Source organism: Apostichopus japonicus, chromosome 16 (genome assembly GCF_037975245.1).
Source record: "Apostichopus japonicus isolate 1M-3 chromosome 16, ASM3797524v1, whole genome shotgun sequence".
Classification (NCBI taxonomy): Eukaryota; Metazoa; Echinodermata; class Holothuroidea; order Aspidochirotida; family Stichopodidae; genus Apostichopus; species Apostichopus japonicus.
Genome location: NC_092576.1, coordinates 10,818,611 through 10,834,755, shown reverse-complemented (window position 1 = coordinate 10,834,755; position 16,145 = coordinate 10,818,611). Strand labels below are relative to the sequence as shown.

The 16,145-nt window shown below is 36.3% G+C and overlaps 2 protein-coding genes and 1 long non-coding RNA gene across 11 annotated transcripts in view; 1 reads left to right on the top strand and 2 right to left on the bottom strand.

Moving 5' to 3' along the window:
* The window catches only part of LOC139983426 (uncharacterized), a 67,217-nt gene extending 66,039 nt beyond the window's left edge, over nucleotides 1-1,178 (bottom strand). The window contains exon 1 of the mRNA XM_071996972.1: nucleotides 1,064-1,178. The gene's annotated coding sequence lies outside the window, so the exon portion shown is untranslated. The remainder of the gene's footprint in view (nucleotides 1-1,063) is intronic.
* Nucleotides 1,179-6,685: 5,507 nt separating this feature from the next.
* On the top strand, nucleotides 6,686-8,945 carry LOC139983065 (uncharacterized). The gene is made up of 3 exons (XR_011798492.1): nucleotides 6,686-7,247; nucleotides 8,040-8,155; nucleotides 8,810-8,945. It is a non-coding gene; the product is annotated as an uncharacterized lncRNA (long non-coding RNA).
* A 5,540-nt stretch (nucleotides 8,946-14,485) lies between these two features.
* Nucleotides 14,486-16,145, bottom strand: part of LOC139983816 (uncharacterized) — a 29,091-nt gene continuing 27,431 nt past the window's right edge. For 8 of the 9 annotated variants that reach the window (XM_071997618.1, XM_071997617.1, XM_071997620.1 and 5 more), the window contains one exon: nucleotides 14,486-16,145. This exon is cut by the window's right edge and continues 658 nt beyond it. In XM_071997618.1, the coding sequence (XP_071853719.1) occupies nucleotides 15,338-16,145 (808 nt within the window). In that variant the 3' untranslated portion in view covers nucleotides 14,486-15,337. The other variant, XM_071997614.1, reaches the window with a different exon arrangement.

Below are 16,145 nucleotides of genomic sequence, written 5' to 3'. Positions count from 1 at the left end.
GAATACCTGAATTTAAGACTTCTTATATCAAATTATACTGTTCAGTCAGCAATAAGTTTCTTCAACCATTATAGTTATATGTCTTGTTCAAGTTCAGTTCATTCAACAATAAGTTTATTCACCCATGATAGTTATATATGTCTTCTTCAAGGTCAGTGAATAAAGGTGTTCCAACTATTACAAAATACAGTATCTTTCCTTATTTCAAAGGATGTGATGTCTTAGATTTTTTAGAATTCCAACAGTTCTTTTCCATTATTGCCCAACACGATCTAAGAAACCCCCAACAGTTGGAAGTGGTTCAGGATTAACCCAACATTTGGTTGTTGCAAATGCCCAACAAAATCCATGAATTGTCCAACAATTGGGACAAATTTAGTATACACCCAACAGGTGGCTAAATGAACTGCTCAAAAGATGGATACATTACTGGTGCCTTAACCCATACGTTGGTTAAATGATTTGCCCAACAAAATGAATGACCCACCCAACAGTTGGGGAAATGGCTAACCTGAACAGTTGGGTAATTCCCCTCCCAACTGTTGAGAATTTATTAAACCTATTTGGGTTGGTCAATTTTTGCCCAACTTTTGAGGTTGCTGAATACATGCCCAACGTTGGTTAAAAAGTTGGGTAAATTTTGCCCATTATTTTTAACAGTGCAGGAAAATATTGGCTAGCCTAGCCTAGGCCTAGGTTGACAACGTCGAAGTATAGTTCGAACGGCCAACTAAAATGGCGGCCACAAGTTGATAGGCATTAAATATTTGGTTGATTGTCCTAAATTCGTCAAATGTTACAGAATTTGATATAGTTGTATAGTATAGCACAATAATTGCAGCACTCTCCTTTATGATACAAAAATTGTGTCCCTCACCATGGACGGTGCTCAATAAGAATTTTAGTGCACACAACAACTTCGGTTACGTGTCAATCAGGCAGCGTGTACCGTCCCAAACCGAGGGTAGGATAGTATTAAAAAATATACAATTTCAGATAACAGCCCAAATTGAAAGCTTTCCCAAAATGTCCCAAAAAAACTCACCTTTTACTTATAGCTTACCTGTGGTTTGATTAATGGCAGATCTGTTAACAGTCTCTGCTCTAGACGTCACTGCACTGTGTAGTAAAGTTGCAGCAGTCGAAAACAGGATGGAACTTATCAACCTCGTGTTATGCAGAACTAACACTGAATGAATGAATGACTAGCGTTTATCAGCGTTACCAGCGACAGTTGACGAAAAAACGCTAGATTTGCGAAAATAAAACCCCAGAAAACGCTAATTGGTAGTTTCCCTAACTTTCGTGTTGTTTCGAGTCAATTTAGCACAGATTCGTAGGATGAATGGTCACCGATCACAAAATAGATTTTGAATAGTTGATTTGAGCTATAGTCTGACCCAGAAAATTTGAAAAATTATGAAAATTTTCGGTAGGAAATTCCGAAGATTGGGCGAAAATACTAAAAATTAGTCTCTAAGTAAGAATTTGGTCTAAAAAATCTGAAAAATGGTCTATTTTTTGGTAAATTTAACTAGTTTTAGGCAAAAAAACGCTAGAATTACCAAAATTGGAAAAAACGTACGCTAGAACCCCAGAAAAGACGAGAAACGCTAGATTTAATGTAAAAACGCTAACGCTGGCAACACTGGCGTTTATATGGGTAGTATTTATACCCTTTTGCGGGGAATGGTGACGCGCACCTGACGAATCTCGTTGACCTTTCGAGACGCAAGCACACATATTGTTTACAAATGGGCTGTGTTCCTAGCCATACAATCCTTTTCAAATTCCTATTTCCACCGTGTCGTGTTCGGATGTCCTCCTATAAGCGGATTCCATAGAATGATGAGATTCATGAGAATGTCAATTAATCGTACCGTATTATGTATGTAATTATGCCTGATGAGGGGTATGAGAGCGGGAGAGAGTCAAGGAGGTACAATTCCGGGCCTGAGGTCAATGAGGGGGAAAAGGGGAATACGGGAAAAAGAATGATATGTATCATTTTCAAATTGTAAAACATAATTGTCGCTGATGCCGGACCTTCGACCCCCATGTATACAGATATGGCCAGCTATATGGTACATTTATTTGTCATGGGAATGTGTATCTAGCTCTGATACAGGTACGTGTGACAGTTTGAGCTGCCTCTTGTAGAATCTTTCGGTTTTTGCAATGAATACTACAACTGCTAAAAACTCTTGAAAGTAATATGCATATAGCTAGCGACTCACGTCACCAACAATCGTGGGCCAACAAAAAAAATGCTGCTGTCATAAACAATGTTACAGAAAAGTAAAGTAAAGGCGACATTTTGACGTCATATTACTGTGGCACGCCGTTTGTGCATTATGGTAATTTTTGGAGGCTAAAATAACGTTGACATTCATCATTCATTTACGTTCAAGGCCCGTTCCGTTAATAACATGGCGTTATGGACGTAACATTAGCATAATACGTTGAATTAACAATGACCATTGGTAGTATCATAACCGTGAAAAGTACTTAAATTGCAGTATTTAATGGTGCATAGGTATAAACGACTTCATAAGATCATACAATTACACTTGATTACCGTATTGTATCATCAATTAACATGATATATATATATATATATATATATATATATATATATATATATATATATATATATATATATATATATATATATATATATATATATTTATATATATATATATATATATATATATTTATATATATGACATAGAATGGTGGCCAATATTCACAAAGAGTGCTCTAAACACACACGCCTGAAGCCGAGATAGCCTATGTTGCTCAGTTGCCTGATGATCGGTGCGCGAGCCGTACCCGTGAAACTCCGAGTAGCAGTATGATGATAGTAAAGTTAAGTATATTATGTGATATATATTTATATATATATATATATATATATATATATATATATATATATATATATATATATATATATATATATATATATATATATAAATATAAATATAAATATATATATATATATATAGCAGATAACCTCCTTTTGACACGGTAAAACGAAATGCCTCCTGTTACCCCTACTTAGGACTGCCTTTCAGATTCTCCGACTCCCTAAACTCGCCCTTGGGTCGAAATACCGGTCCCAAAATTGCCAAATCCAACAATACTGCCAAACCCTGGCGTATCCGTACTCCTATGATTCTGCGCTCCCTGGGTCACAACTGAGGTAAAAAAAATGCTTACTCCTTACAGATTAGGCATACGTAGTGCAGTAGACTACTCTTTACAAATACGTGTTGTCGCATCGACGTCTGAATTCGGAGTGCCCAAACATGCATGTGTTTTTCCTTCTTCTATGAGCGCGCCATTTTCTGCAATGGGATACTTCCAGGAAATTACGGTAGCGCGGATTTGTGACCAAGATAGATATGAAGGCGGGAAGCCTCATAGGAAACCCGTCTCGTCTATCCGACATGCTCAGTGATTAACCTCCGCCACGTATCACGATCTTGCGCAAGGTTGATTGCTTCCTAGAAGTTGTTAATGTTAACATTCTTAAATTACGACTTTATTTTCCAAGCAAGGTAGTCACGCGCCTTCCTACTGGTTTAGCACTATGTCTCAATGCTTCTCTTAAAGCAACCTTTGCTGGAGCGTCCTCCTGGAGTCTTGCTATATGACAGAAAAATATCAATCTTCTATGTGCGACTATGTATGACCAAGGGTTGGTTGGTTTCATTGTAGAACTCATTGTTTGAAATCCAATTGTTATTGGTCCATCTAATGTTGAGAATATTACGAAGTAGTCTCCTTTTAAAAAGTGTCATTTTTGCGATCAAGATCCTTCGTTGGGCCTCACAGTTGGCAATTGTACAAAAAAATACTCTTTAATAAAGCCTAAAAAATCCTAAGCTTAATGTTTCGGCTTATGTTTTTGCTTTTGAAAATACTTGACAGTGTTTTGAAAGCACCGTGGTTATACCAGTTCTTCGATTAATATCTTCTTCGGTGCCCAGCAAGCTTCCAACATATTTACACTCCTTCCAACTGTCATTTCCTTTCCTTGTGATTGAAAATTTCTCAGTTTTTGTGCAGTTGATTTTCAGATTCCTTACTGCCAGTTTATCAGACACTCGTTTTCGATATCTTGCAGTATATGCTGACCAGTTGATGCCCAAGAGATATCATCAGCTAACTGTGAAGATAGAATTAGTGGTTGTGCTGTAATCATGATCAGCTAACTAAGGATGGCAGGGTGACTGCAGGGTGTCTCGATATTATTATCATCTGATTTCAAAGAGTTATAAAAAATAGTGCGCTTGCACTGTCTCCATGTAATGAACCAATGTTAGTGTTAAAAGGAAGTCCGAGCTTGCCCTCTAGCTTGACGGCGTAGGGGACGTTTTCGATTAGCAGTGATATCAGGTGTTGCACATTTTTCTAACCCGTTCTAATATCTAATTTATTTCAAATATATCAGAGGTTATATCCCCTCGGTTAATAAATCGACAGTAACTCTTATATCTATAGTCGCCCTTATTGCTGTAACCGATTCTAATTGACCTTATTACTTATCTTGTCCTCTTCCTTGTTCGATGCGAGTCCCTTCACTGGTGCTACAACCGTTGTCATAGTTTATTTGAATTATACAAACAATAGTTCATTTTAACATTTGTAAGGTAGCTAATTGTTACTACGGGCTACTTTAGTTTTGCATTCATATCAACGTCTTTTTCTCTCATGTTGTTATATGACATGGTGAAAGAGAGGGCGACAAAGGCAATTTAAAAGGCATCAAGTTTCCACGAAGATGGAAATTGCAACATAATTAAGGAAACAACGCCAAACGTTGTTACTTCCCAGACTAGCCGGCAACACTATTGCGGTGTATAATTTGGTCATACATAATTGCGTGATTCAATGAAGTTAATTAGCTCGAATGTACTGATAATGACAATATAAGATTACATTTTCGGCAACGTATATACATCTAATTGCATCGTGTATGACTCCCCCTATATTTAATCTCATTATCGTCTGGACGATACAGGTTGTAATGCAGTTTATATCGGGTCTCTTAAATCCCCGTGCGATCTTGGGTTTAGAACCCGAGTATGAGAGTGTTTAGACTACGAAGGTATTCTCGAGTAGGAGATTCGATACAATTTGCATTCATGTGTTCATATTGAGTCAGCTAGATTGTCAATTCACCGTTGAGAAGATATATGCACTGTATTTATTATAACTTTGTAAAATTGGGGCATTTTCTATTTTGAAATTCATGATGATGAAATTCAGAGATTTGGATTGGATAGAGCTTCAACTTTGTTTTAGGTTAAGCAAAGTTATTAATAACCGAATAATGAAGTGTATTCCCAATTTTGAAGAAGAGTGTTGGATGAAGTCTACAATTGAACAAATCACACAGACTGTATCTATGACATCACATCTGCATGTTTGCTTCAAGTTTCCTTTTCGTACAAAACATGTCAACTTCAAATGTAGTTATTTCGAAAATGATGCAAAGGACTAAACAAAAGCTGTCACCAGGATGCTTAAAATATGTTTAACTTTCATACGGTCAAAAGAAAGTTTGCTTTGCAAATCTGCAATCCCTGCTTCTGTGCGAGATTTTTCAAAGCTTATTTACGGATTACATGTGCACAAGTGCTGCGTATTAGCAAATACTCTTCACTCTTAGAGCCTTTTATCCTCAAATTAATTTGTTTGATATCAACTCTCTCCCTCGGCATTTTAAGAAGACACGTGCAGTACAACAAGACACACATGTATATACGTGTATTTCGTTTAATTTTCTCTCCCCGTGTTCTCGTTTAATTAATATTCAGTTGATGTACACTCTAAAAACTGTTGGGCAAAAGTGGTTGAGCAAACCAAGCATTGCCCAATATGAGTAAATATTAACCAACAACTGAGTAAAAGAAATTACACAACTGATATGGGTAAACTTTGTTGTGCAAAAATTAAGATGTAGTTTATTGTTACTTTCTGTTTGGCAAACAAGCTTGATTTGCCCAATTTTGTGCAAAATCCAGCATTTTCGCGCCATTACTATACTGGTACTCTGCGCGATGTGCATGCATCATGAGTAGATCGTATATAGTGAAAGTACACAATGGCTGACGAATTTGTTAGCGCTTTACTCAAGAGGTGGGAAATGCCATAGTTATACGCTACATTTGAAGGTGAGCGTAAAGAAAAACAATCCTCTACTTGGTGTGTGCATCGAACACTGCGATCTCTACATATAGTGGTATCGAATGATCGTTCTTTCTCTCGGTGGTACATGTAGGCTATACCAGGCATACGTAAAGGCTTCTAATACTAATTGTATTTCCAGCATAGTTGTATTACGTTAGGCTAGCTTGTAGTGAAGCGACTGACAGGCGCCACAGGCGCGCCCGCAAGTGTGTACTAGGTCTAAATTACTCACATTGTATTAACGTTGCGAACGCCTGTGTAATGCAGATCCTCGTCAACTTACGGTAAGCTATGCGTATGCACCAGGTCTCTCTAGCCTATATCTTGGCTAGACAAGGTTTCTTTTTAGCAAATTTGCGTTGTAAATCATAAATTGTACTCCGTTGTTTTCTTTAAGGTTTTATGCGGCAAATGACCACATTAACCCTTATTAGCATAACGTTAGACCTAGCATGTTATAACTTAGGCCTAATGTTAGACTTACACGTACAGTACGTTTTTAATGCTAGTAGTAATACGTACATACAGTAGTATCATAATGGACCCTTCGAAGTCCGAACACTTTAGCACTAAAATGCTCCAGAATTGTATTTGTACACACTTCTTTTAAAATGATACTATCCATGGCAGAAGAAACATTCTCGTTAGAAAAAAAGTCGCTTCATAGGTTTCGTCAAATTGATCCTATTGTATTTGTGCCATGGTGAAATTATGCATTCGTAAGGGGTGTCCGAACTTCGAGGGTTTTTCGAACTTCGAAGTAGCCTAAGTTAGGCCTGGCATTTAATGAGTTCTAGGCTATAATAATATTAGTATAGCATAGAACATCAGTGCTTGTAATGTTATAGGCCTATAATGCTGTTTGCATATTTTTCTCTTTCCTACAGGTAGAACAGAACTTCGAATTATTACAAATACCAATTAACTGCCAACAAATTATACAACAGAGTGGGATATATGACGATGTACATCTTGTGCTATACAGGCGATCATCCTAAACTGGCCGAACTTTTTTCGTTTAGAGAAGACGTTGGATGCACTGACTGATGGTAAGCCTAATTTAATGTAGTCGTGGCCTGTGAATTCATTGCTATCTTCACTTAGAGCTTATGCCATGACAATAGAGTTTCTCTTTCCAGTATATATGTAAAGATGGGTCAATATTTGAATTTACCTTCAAAATATGTTTTTGGTGGATTGTTACTTTTTAAAAATCTATCAAAATCAACTGATCTGAATGGACCAAATCAGGTTAATGTCAATGGTGGCTTCTGAACCTTTCTGCAAACTTTCTCCAATCATTGCACTCAATATGATTAATTGGCTACTATTTTTTTTTGTAGTCGCTTTCGGGTTTGTGTGTGGTTGAAATGAGACCCAGCCCTGTTATAATATTAACTTAATGACAGTCACTTGGACATGTATCAGTGTTGTCTGTAGGTTCCACATAGGGTCTGAATAATTCTTTCAAAAATCTTTGGACAATTGTATTCAGATTTCAGTACAACTGTGTCAATGAAAGGTTAGCACTATGGGCTTTTTCATTTTTTCCTTCAAAATCTTATAATATTTGGCTTGAAATTAGTGTGTAGGGTAGGTAATTAAGTCTTCTAATACAAATGTGTAGGTCCCCTATGAGTACACATGCCACATTAACTTTCATGTTGCTGTTATTAAAGTGTATGAGCCTCAAGTTGTGGAGCAAATTAAGGGCGATGTATCCCTTGAATTTTATCGTCAGTCCTTGAAGTTTTATATGGTCAGACTATATTGTGCCTTATTAATGTTTTTGTCGTTTATACCTGCAAGCATTCTCATTTCTTGCCTTAATCTCTTAACAGATGAAAAGAAGAACTTAGCTTTCTTTCTGTTGCCATTGCTTTTTCGAGGACGGGCAAAGAAAAGCGGGTCTACTACGGTGACTAGTTGCCTTCAAGCATTCATAGACGATCAGCCAGTAAGCAAAATCATGAATTATATTTTAAGTAAAATTCTTTTGGTGGTACACCTTTTGGTTCATACCAGCTCAGCTGATAGTTTGTTAAACCTTATAAACTTGGTGTGTTGTTGTTTATAGTGAGCAGAAAAATGCTACTTATTGTGCTAGTGGTCAAAGGTCATTTGAGGGTAACAAGGGCCAAACACTTAGAACCTTGTAAATATGCTAACTTAAAAGGTGAAAGTTAGATGAATCTAATATGTGATGCACATAGGTTGCCAAAATGAGTTACATGAATCCCATTGATTATAGCTAGAGGTCAGGGGTCATTAGAAGCCACCAGTGCAATTTTTTTAATTAAACTAGTAATGAAATGGGGGGGAAGGTTAAATAAATTTCATCGTCGGTATGTAAACCTTGGTCATAATAATGAAGTGATCCGGTACTTGATAGTGTAAGGGAAAGGTCATTTGACATTAATGGGGTGGGCGTTATTATACTTTGAAAACCTTGTCAAGATAAATATGTTGACTTTCTTGACTTGTTTTTTCTTTTAATTACACTGGTCCACAGTATCATAGCATTGTGCAGAAGTCTTAAAACTCTGTCTATCCACCTGTCTTATTTACATTTTATTTGCAACTCAAGGACTTTATTTTCTTTAATTTGCAGTCGGTGACAAGTGTTAGAGGACTACTGCAAGAAAATATCGAAGGATGAGCGACCACAGCCATTCATTCTATGCTTAGGAGAGAGTAAAGGTTCCCCTCAGCATTTGTTTGTGATAATTGAGAGACATCCAATAATGCAGTGCTAACTCCTCAAGGCAGTAGACTATTTGTTGTAAAGTCTGTAAAGTATGTGTTGGACATTAACTTCCAAACTCAATGTAAGGGGGTTTGGGAGTTTTTCCATGCTGAGGTATATGAACTTGGTTTTATCAAAAGTCGTTCACTGAGTGCCTTTGGAGCTTTTGTAGCAAACAGAAGTGTTTAAGGGTCAAAGTGTCTTGGAACAAACTTTTCAAATGGTTTCTCGGTATTAGCCTGACATGTTTACATTTTAAGGTTGCTTTTGTTTCATATATATTTACATATTAAAGGGAAATAGTAAATGTTTGCCTTGGTGAACTGTTCCTACATAAAATCTGTATTTTTTTTTTGTTGGGGGGGGGGGGTGGTAGGGGGTAGATTTGTTATTGATACAGTGAAAGGTTGAGGCAGGGTTGGTTTATCAAACAAATATTCAATTTTGTGTGTTTATCAGATCAGGTGCCAGCAATGTCCCTATTATCACTTATAATTGTGATCTTGAAGCTGCTTTTATTTCTAGTATGTAGAATCAATGTGGGATTTACAACCATTTGGCTTTTGTTTGAAATTATCAGTGATATTATATTCACTTATTAAGACCAGAGTTGCTTGAAAGAGACCAACATTAAGCTGTACATGATTGTGTGTTGCACCGGTACCTTGTGTAGTTGATGTCAACATACAGGAGGTCTTCTGTGGTCAACACATTTCAAGAACTGAAAATAGTAAACAATGGCAAAATATGGATAGCTAATATTTTCAGCTTTAATAATGTTGATATGTGTTTATCCCCATTGTGAGTTTATGAAATTATTGCTTCGGATCGAAGTCACAGATCATTTAACTAGGTAAATAGAGGTCAAGCACTGAATGCTGTGAGAATTCATGCTAGAGGAAAAATCTGAAGTCGGCAAAGACCAGAAAAAATAAAAGTATGAAAACATATATTACTTGTTTGTTCTTTATCATTCTCTGTTTAAGCTTTATAACCTATTAAATAAAGCCAGTTGTATGAAAAATGTTACAATACAACGTTTGTCTTGTATTAGTTAACCAACCACTATTATTTTTAACTAGCTGTTGGGCAAGAATCATTGGGTAAAGAAAAATCCATTGGTAAAAGGTTTTACACAACCATTGGGCAAATCGGTGACCAACATTGTTGAGTAAAGGCATTGGGCAAAGATGTTGGGCAAAGATGTTGGGTTTTTATTTAACCGTTTGCTGGGCAAAATCATTAACCAACTTAGTTGGGCACTTTTTTGCCCAATATCAACCAGGAGGCATACGGACCCAACGGATGTGTAAATAATTGCCCAGGTTGGGCAATAACTTGCCCTACAATTTTAAGAGTGTAGCCTTTATGCCCGACGTTGTGTGTTTAGAGATCTACCTTCATTATCAATGTGACGAAATTGAAGACAAACTTATTCATAACTTTCACTACACGTTCACATTTACAGCGTGTCTTCTACGATCATAAAAAGTCATTGGCTCAAAATATATATCAGCAAAACTCTCTATATACTTTTTGTGACATCCATTCCATATAGTAACACCCAGGAGCGGCCGATGGAGATTCAATGTGTGTGTGTGTGTGCGCTATGGAACGCCATGTTAAATTTATTCAATAATTAAAGATATCTTCAATTTAAGTCAAGATATCTACATTAATTTCGGATATGTCGAATTAAATTGAAGTCTTCAGAAATTGCCATTTCGATATCTTGAACTTTATTTAAGATATCTCAAATTGATTTTAAGATGTCAAGAAATAGATTAAAAATATAAAAAATGAAAACATTATTAAGATATCTTGAATTGAATTCGAGATATCCAAACTTGAATTAGAGATATCGAGATTACAATTAAAGATATCCAAAATGGAATTAGAGATATCCTAACTTTAATTAGAGATATCGGGACTAAAATTAGAGATATCTAAAATTGAATTAGAGATATCGGGAATAGAATTAGAGACATCAAGAATTCGAATTGTAGCGCTAACAAGAAGAGCGCCATCTTAATCGGCAAATACATAATACTTATCGAATTTCCTTACAATCAGAAAATGTCATTGAAAGTGGAAGTACTGCTAAGACTACTTATTCGCGTTCATGCATTTAAGAGGAAAGTCACGTGTACCGGAAACTGAATTTTGGATATCTCGAATTCGAATTCTTGATATCTCTAATTCAATTTTGGATATCTCCAAGTCGAATTCTTGATATCTCGAATTCAGTTTCTGATATCTCAAGTGCGTTTAAATTATTGATATCTGGAAATTTATTCGAGATATCTTAGAGTGAATTAGAGATATCTTCAAATGAATTAGAGATATCGGTAATTGTTAAATAAATGTTAAAATGGCGTTCCATACGCGAGCTCTTGTATTTACATCCTTACAGCGACATGTATAAGACTCAGACATAGGCCTATACCTACCGGGTACACATTCCATACGGGGTACAGGGGGAGGGGGTGGATTGTGAATTGTGGGGTGTGGGGTGTGGGGTGGGGGAAGCGACGAGCAGTGGAAGATGCAACTTGGTTTGAAGAGGTAACAAAGTTTCAGTATCTTAAAACTTGGATTCTCTGCAGCATGCAAATTTATAGCACAATTTCCATTATTTACATGTTTTTTTTTTAACGAAAGGACCCTCTTAACTACACCTTTAAAATACACATTTAAATGGCAAAAGGGCACTTTTAATGACATATATTGGAACCAAACGTTTTCGTCTTCAACATAAGATCGTAGTGGTGCACTCGGTTTAAGAAAATTTAATACAATTTTAAGCTCTCGTTTGTTTCTATATACACCTCTGGATTTGTCATGACCATGATATTACTGTAAAATAGATTTTTGCTACATTATATTACAGGAATTTGATCCAATGTGATCTCAGATATGTGATGTCATTAAGCCAGATCTCCCCACAAAGGTTAATCTTCAAAATATGTTGTTTTTTGCTTCGTTATGAAATGTGATGCATTCGAAATGTGTGCTTACTCGTTGGTTATTATTAACTGTTACCAGGGCGGCATAAATTACTACCGGTTAATTGATGTAACCCGGCGGTCCTGGACCGAATTGAGACAAGCGGGAGCAAATTGATGCCTCGCGAGAAACTAGCAACTTTTTCAATACTACTGGAAATCGGCCAAGTTGAAGGGGGCGAACAGTTCTCGAGTCTCCCAACCGGTAGCCTTAGCTAAGCCACCTAGCCTATGAATGTTCCAGTACTCTATTAATTCAATTCGGTTTTTATTCAAAAGGATAATTATCCAATAAACAAAATAAATAACAAATAAAAACAAAGACTTTCTAAACTCATTTGCGATTCCCAGATATATTGAACTTTTTAACTACAGTTTGGTCAAACTTATCTTAATTTGTGTTGGATAATACGACGAGAAAATAGTTTTCGCCTTCTACTTTAGAAATATTGATAACAATTAGTTGATTTCAAATACCTCACAGTAAAAAGAATTGCTTTTCAAAATAAACTGTTTTAATTTAAGTGTCAAAGTAGTACAATGTCATGTCATGACAGACAAAAATAAAAAGAAAAGAACAAATGGATGATTTACATCCGAACACACATGATTGTTGAATACAGTACATATCATTACAGCAACAAGAAAAAGTAAATATGAGAGAAGAAATAAACGGGGCAAAAAGGTAAAAAGAAATCCAAACAATTTCATAATGTAAGTTTGGTTTAAAGATAAGGAAAATTGTTAAAACATTTTGTGAATAAGAAATGCAATGAGAATGTGGTTTTAATTCACGAATCCAGAAAAGTTGCAGGATTCATAGAGTAAAGGTAAATTTGGAGAACGCAAGACAGAAAAACCTTTTTCTGTTTCAATTGATTAGTTTCACAGTATAGGCAATATTTGAAGTACAATATGACCTCACATAGTGTCAGAGAGGTACATTGACCGTGACGGTTGTAAGAATGGAAAGTTAAAAGGTCATTGTGGTGACGTACTTAGCGATTATTAGTTATATGCATGGTTCACTATATAGTGGCCATGGGGCAGTAGATATCTTTATACATTAAATAATTACTAAAAAAAAAACAAAGAAAACCAAATAATAGTGGCGGAAACATTTTGAAAAGCATATCCTAATGATATTGAATTCAAAGCGGTACTGACTTATTGCAAAATGCTAAACGGGAGAAAATAAGATAAAATCTATCAAGCAATCTCCAGGATATATTATTTGAGTAATGTACAAATGTGGTTGAGAAGGCGAACATTATGTGACCCGTTCTATTTGTAGGATAAGATCATAATGTATCTCTTACTGTCCGAAGTCATTAGGTTCAGAACACACCCGTGAAGATATTTGATCATTTCTTTTTTCAATGCTAAACATATTACATAATATAGCAGAATATATAGAGAATGTAACATGGACCACAGTAACGTGGTTTGAATTTGATTTTATTTGAAAAAGTGATCTTCGACAACGGTGATACGGAATAAGATGAATGGGGTATATAGTAAGGGATGGGGTCGAGGGGGGGGGGGGCGGGGTGGAATGTTCCTATTCAAATAATTTTGCTTATTTTATTTGTCGCATGAAGGAAGATAGAAACAATATAGAAGCACTATGCTGACGTAACCAGTATCATTGTTGTAAACGTTATACCACTTTTGATGAATACTTCGCTAAATACTGTGTGCTATAATCGAACTTAATTGTTCTATTGGTTTTAACCTAAGACGTCTTATGTAACCGAGATATTTTCAGTACTGAAATAAACGTACTTTAGCATTAGCAAGAGTAACATGTCCAGGATTGGTATATCGAGAGATACAAAGAGGAATATCCATCTCATTAGATGATGTTCCTTCATCACACACTTTGACAAACTCTCCAGTCTTCTTAAATTGTACAACCTTCCACTCTTTCGCAACTCCCTCACTGATGTACAATACCAGCCACTTAGAACCAGTCCAGATGATATTGATCGGTAGCATACCAGACATAGCTGACGGAAGCCTTAAATTGCCACACTGCTTGACTTTACCATCAGCATCTATCAGTATGACGTCATCAAGACTTCGACCAATAATAGCAAATACATTACCACAGTAAGCAACTCTGTATATAGCATGAGAGCGTACACAATCTCCTGTATCTATTACTCTTAGAGCAGATCCGGAGACATTGTACTCTCGAATAGAGTGGTCACAGCTGGTAGAGATCATAAACACATCTTTAGGAACATTGTGTAGACGATGTGCTGTAATACTGGTAATCCAGGAACCTTCAGGTACCTCATCAATCACCAAGGATGAGACTGATTCTACAGAATCATACAGAGAACCATTCCAGTGATGATGTGCAATGAAGACAGTATTACCTACAGCAAATAATGAGTGTATTTTTTCATCATAACGCAAATATGTATTCGACATAACTACAGGATCATTGTAATTATCAATCTTCTGCAGATGTCTCCAGAATTCCTTACTGGAATCTTTAGGATCAATACAAATACTAAGAACGCCCCCACTCGTTTGTCGTTCATCGAATACATGTATTAACTGATCAACACGCAAGATTACACTTCCTATCAGCATACTGACTGTAATGCTACAGAATGCTCCATCATTGGGTATCTTCCTGTACAAGAGATCAACAGACCTATTTTTCAGCATCTTCTTCTGTTTCTCTAATTTATATTTAATATCGGCCGTCTTCTCCGTGCTCTTGCTTATCTTTTTGATTTCATCAAGAGCATTCTCGTGTGAAAATTTGTGACATTTAGTTATTATTGCGAGTTCGTTCTCTAAAATCTGCGATTCCCTTTTCTCTTCAAAGATCTGCTTTATGTCATCTAATTCCTTCTCATCTAATACCTCTGTTTGCAATCGCTTCATACTTTCAGCTTTTCCAATCAGTGTCAAATAATCCCTTTGAACGTCATTACGAGATATTTCACGACAACGCTGGGATTTGGGGGGGGGGGGGGTTGGGGCATGGAATGTTTCGATTCAAATTATGTTGCGTAGTTTATTTGTCGCATGAATGAAATGATATAAGAACATTAATATGCAAAATAAACACTTTTATATATTTTAAAACTTAGTCAACTGAAATGAATACAAATTTACACATAATTCTTTGATTTTCTAAACAGAAGAGGCGTTATAGGGAAAGTCGCTGAGCGGAAATGACGTAGGTATATCGCGCACAGGAAATTGGGAGATTTCTACCGTTTAATTATGGTGATGTAACCAGTATCTTTCTTGATAAACGTTATACCACTTTTGATGAATGTTTATCTCAACACTGTCTGCTATAATCGAACTAAATTGTTCTAGTGGTTTAACCTAAGAAGTCTTCTGTAACCGAGATCAAATTTCAGTACTGAAATGTACGTACTTTAGCATTAGCAAAAGTAACATATCCAGTGTTCTTCCATCGAGTGACATTAAGAGGAACATCCATCTCATTATATGATGTTCCTTCATCACACACCTTCACAAACTCTCCCGTCTTCTTATAGTTCACAACCTTCCACCCTTTCTCTACTCCCTCACTGATGTATAATACAAGCCATTCACCACCAGTCCAGATGATATTGATCGGCAACATACCAGACATAGCAGACGGAAGCCTTAAAGTGCCACACTGCTTGACTGTACCATCAGCATCTATCAGTATGACGTCATCAAGACTTCGACCAATGATAGCAAATAAATTACCACAGTAAGCAACTCTGTATATAGCATTAGAGCGTACAAAGTCTCGTGTATCTATTACTCTAAGAGCAGATCCGGAGGTACTGTACTCTCGAATAGAGTGGTCACAGCTGGTAGAGATGATAAACTCATCTTTAGGATTATCGTTAGGATGGTATGTAGCAATACTGGTAATCCAGGAACCTTCAGGTACCTCATCAATCACCAAGGATGAGACCGATTCTACAGAATCATACAGAGAACCATTCTGATGAGGATGTACTATGAAGACATTATTACCTACAGCAAATATTATGTAGTTTCTACTATCATAATACATATCTATATTCGACATAACTACAGGATCATCGTGATTATCAATCTTCTCCAGATGTCTCCAGAATTCCTTACTGGAATCTTTAGGATCAACACAAGTAAGAAGAGCTCCCCCACTCGTTTGTCTTGCATCAAATATATGTAATAACTGA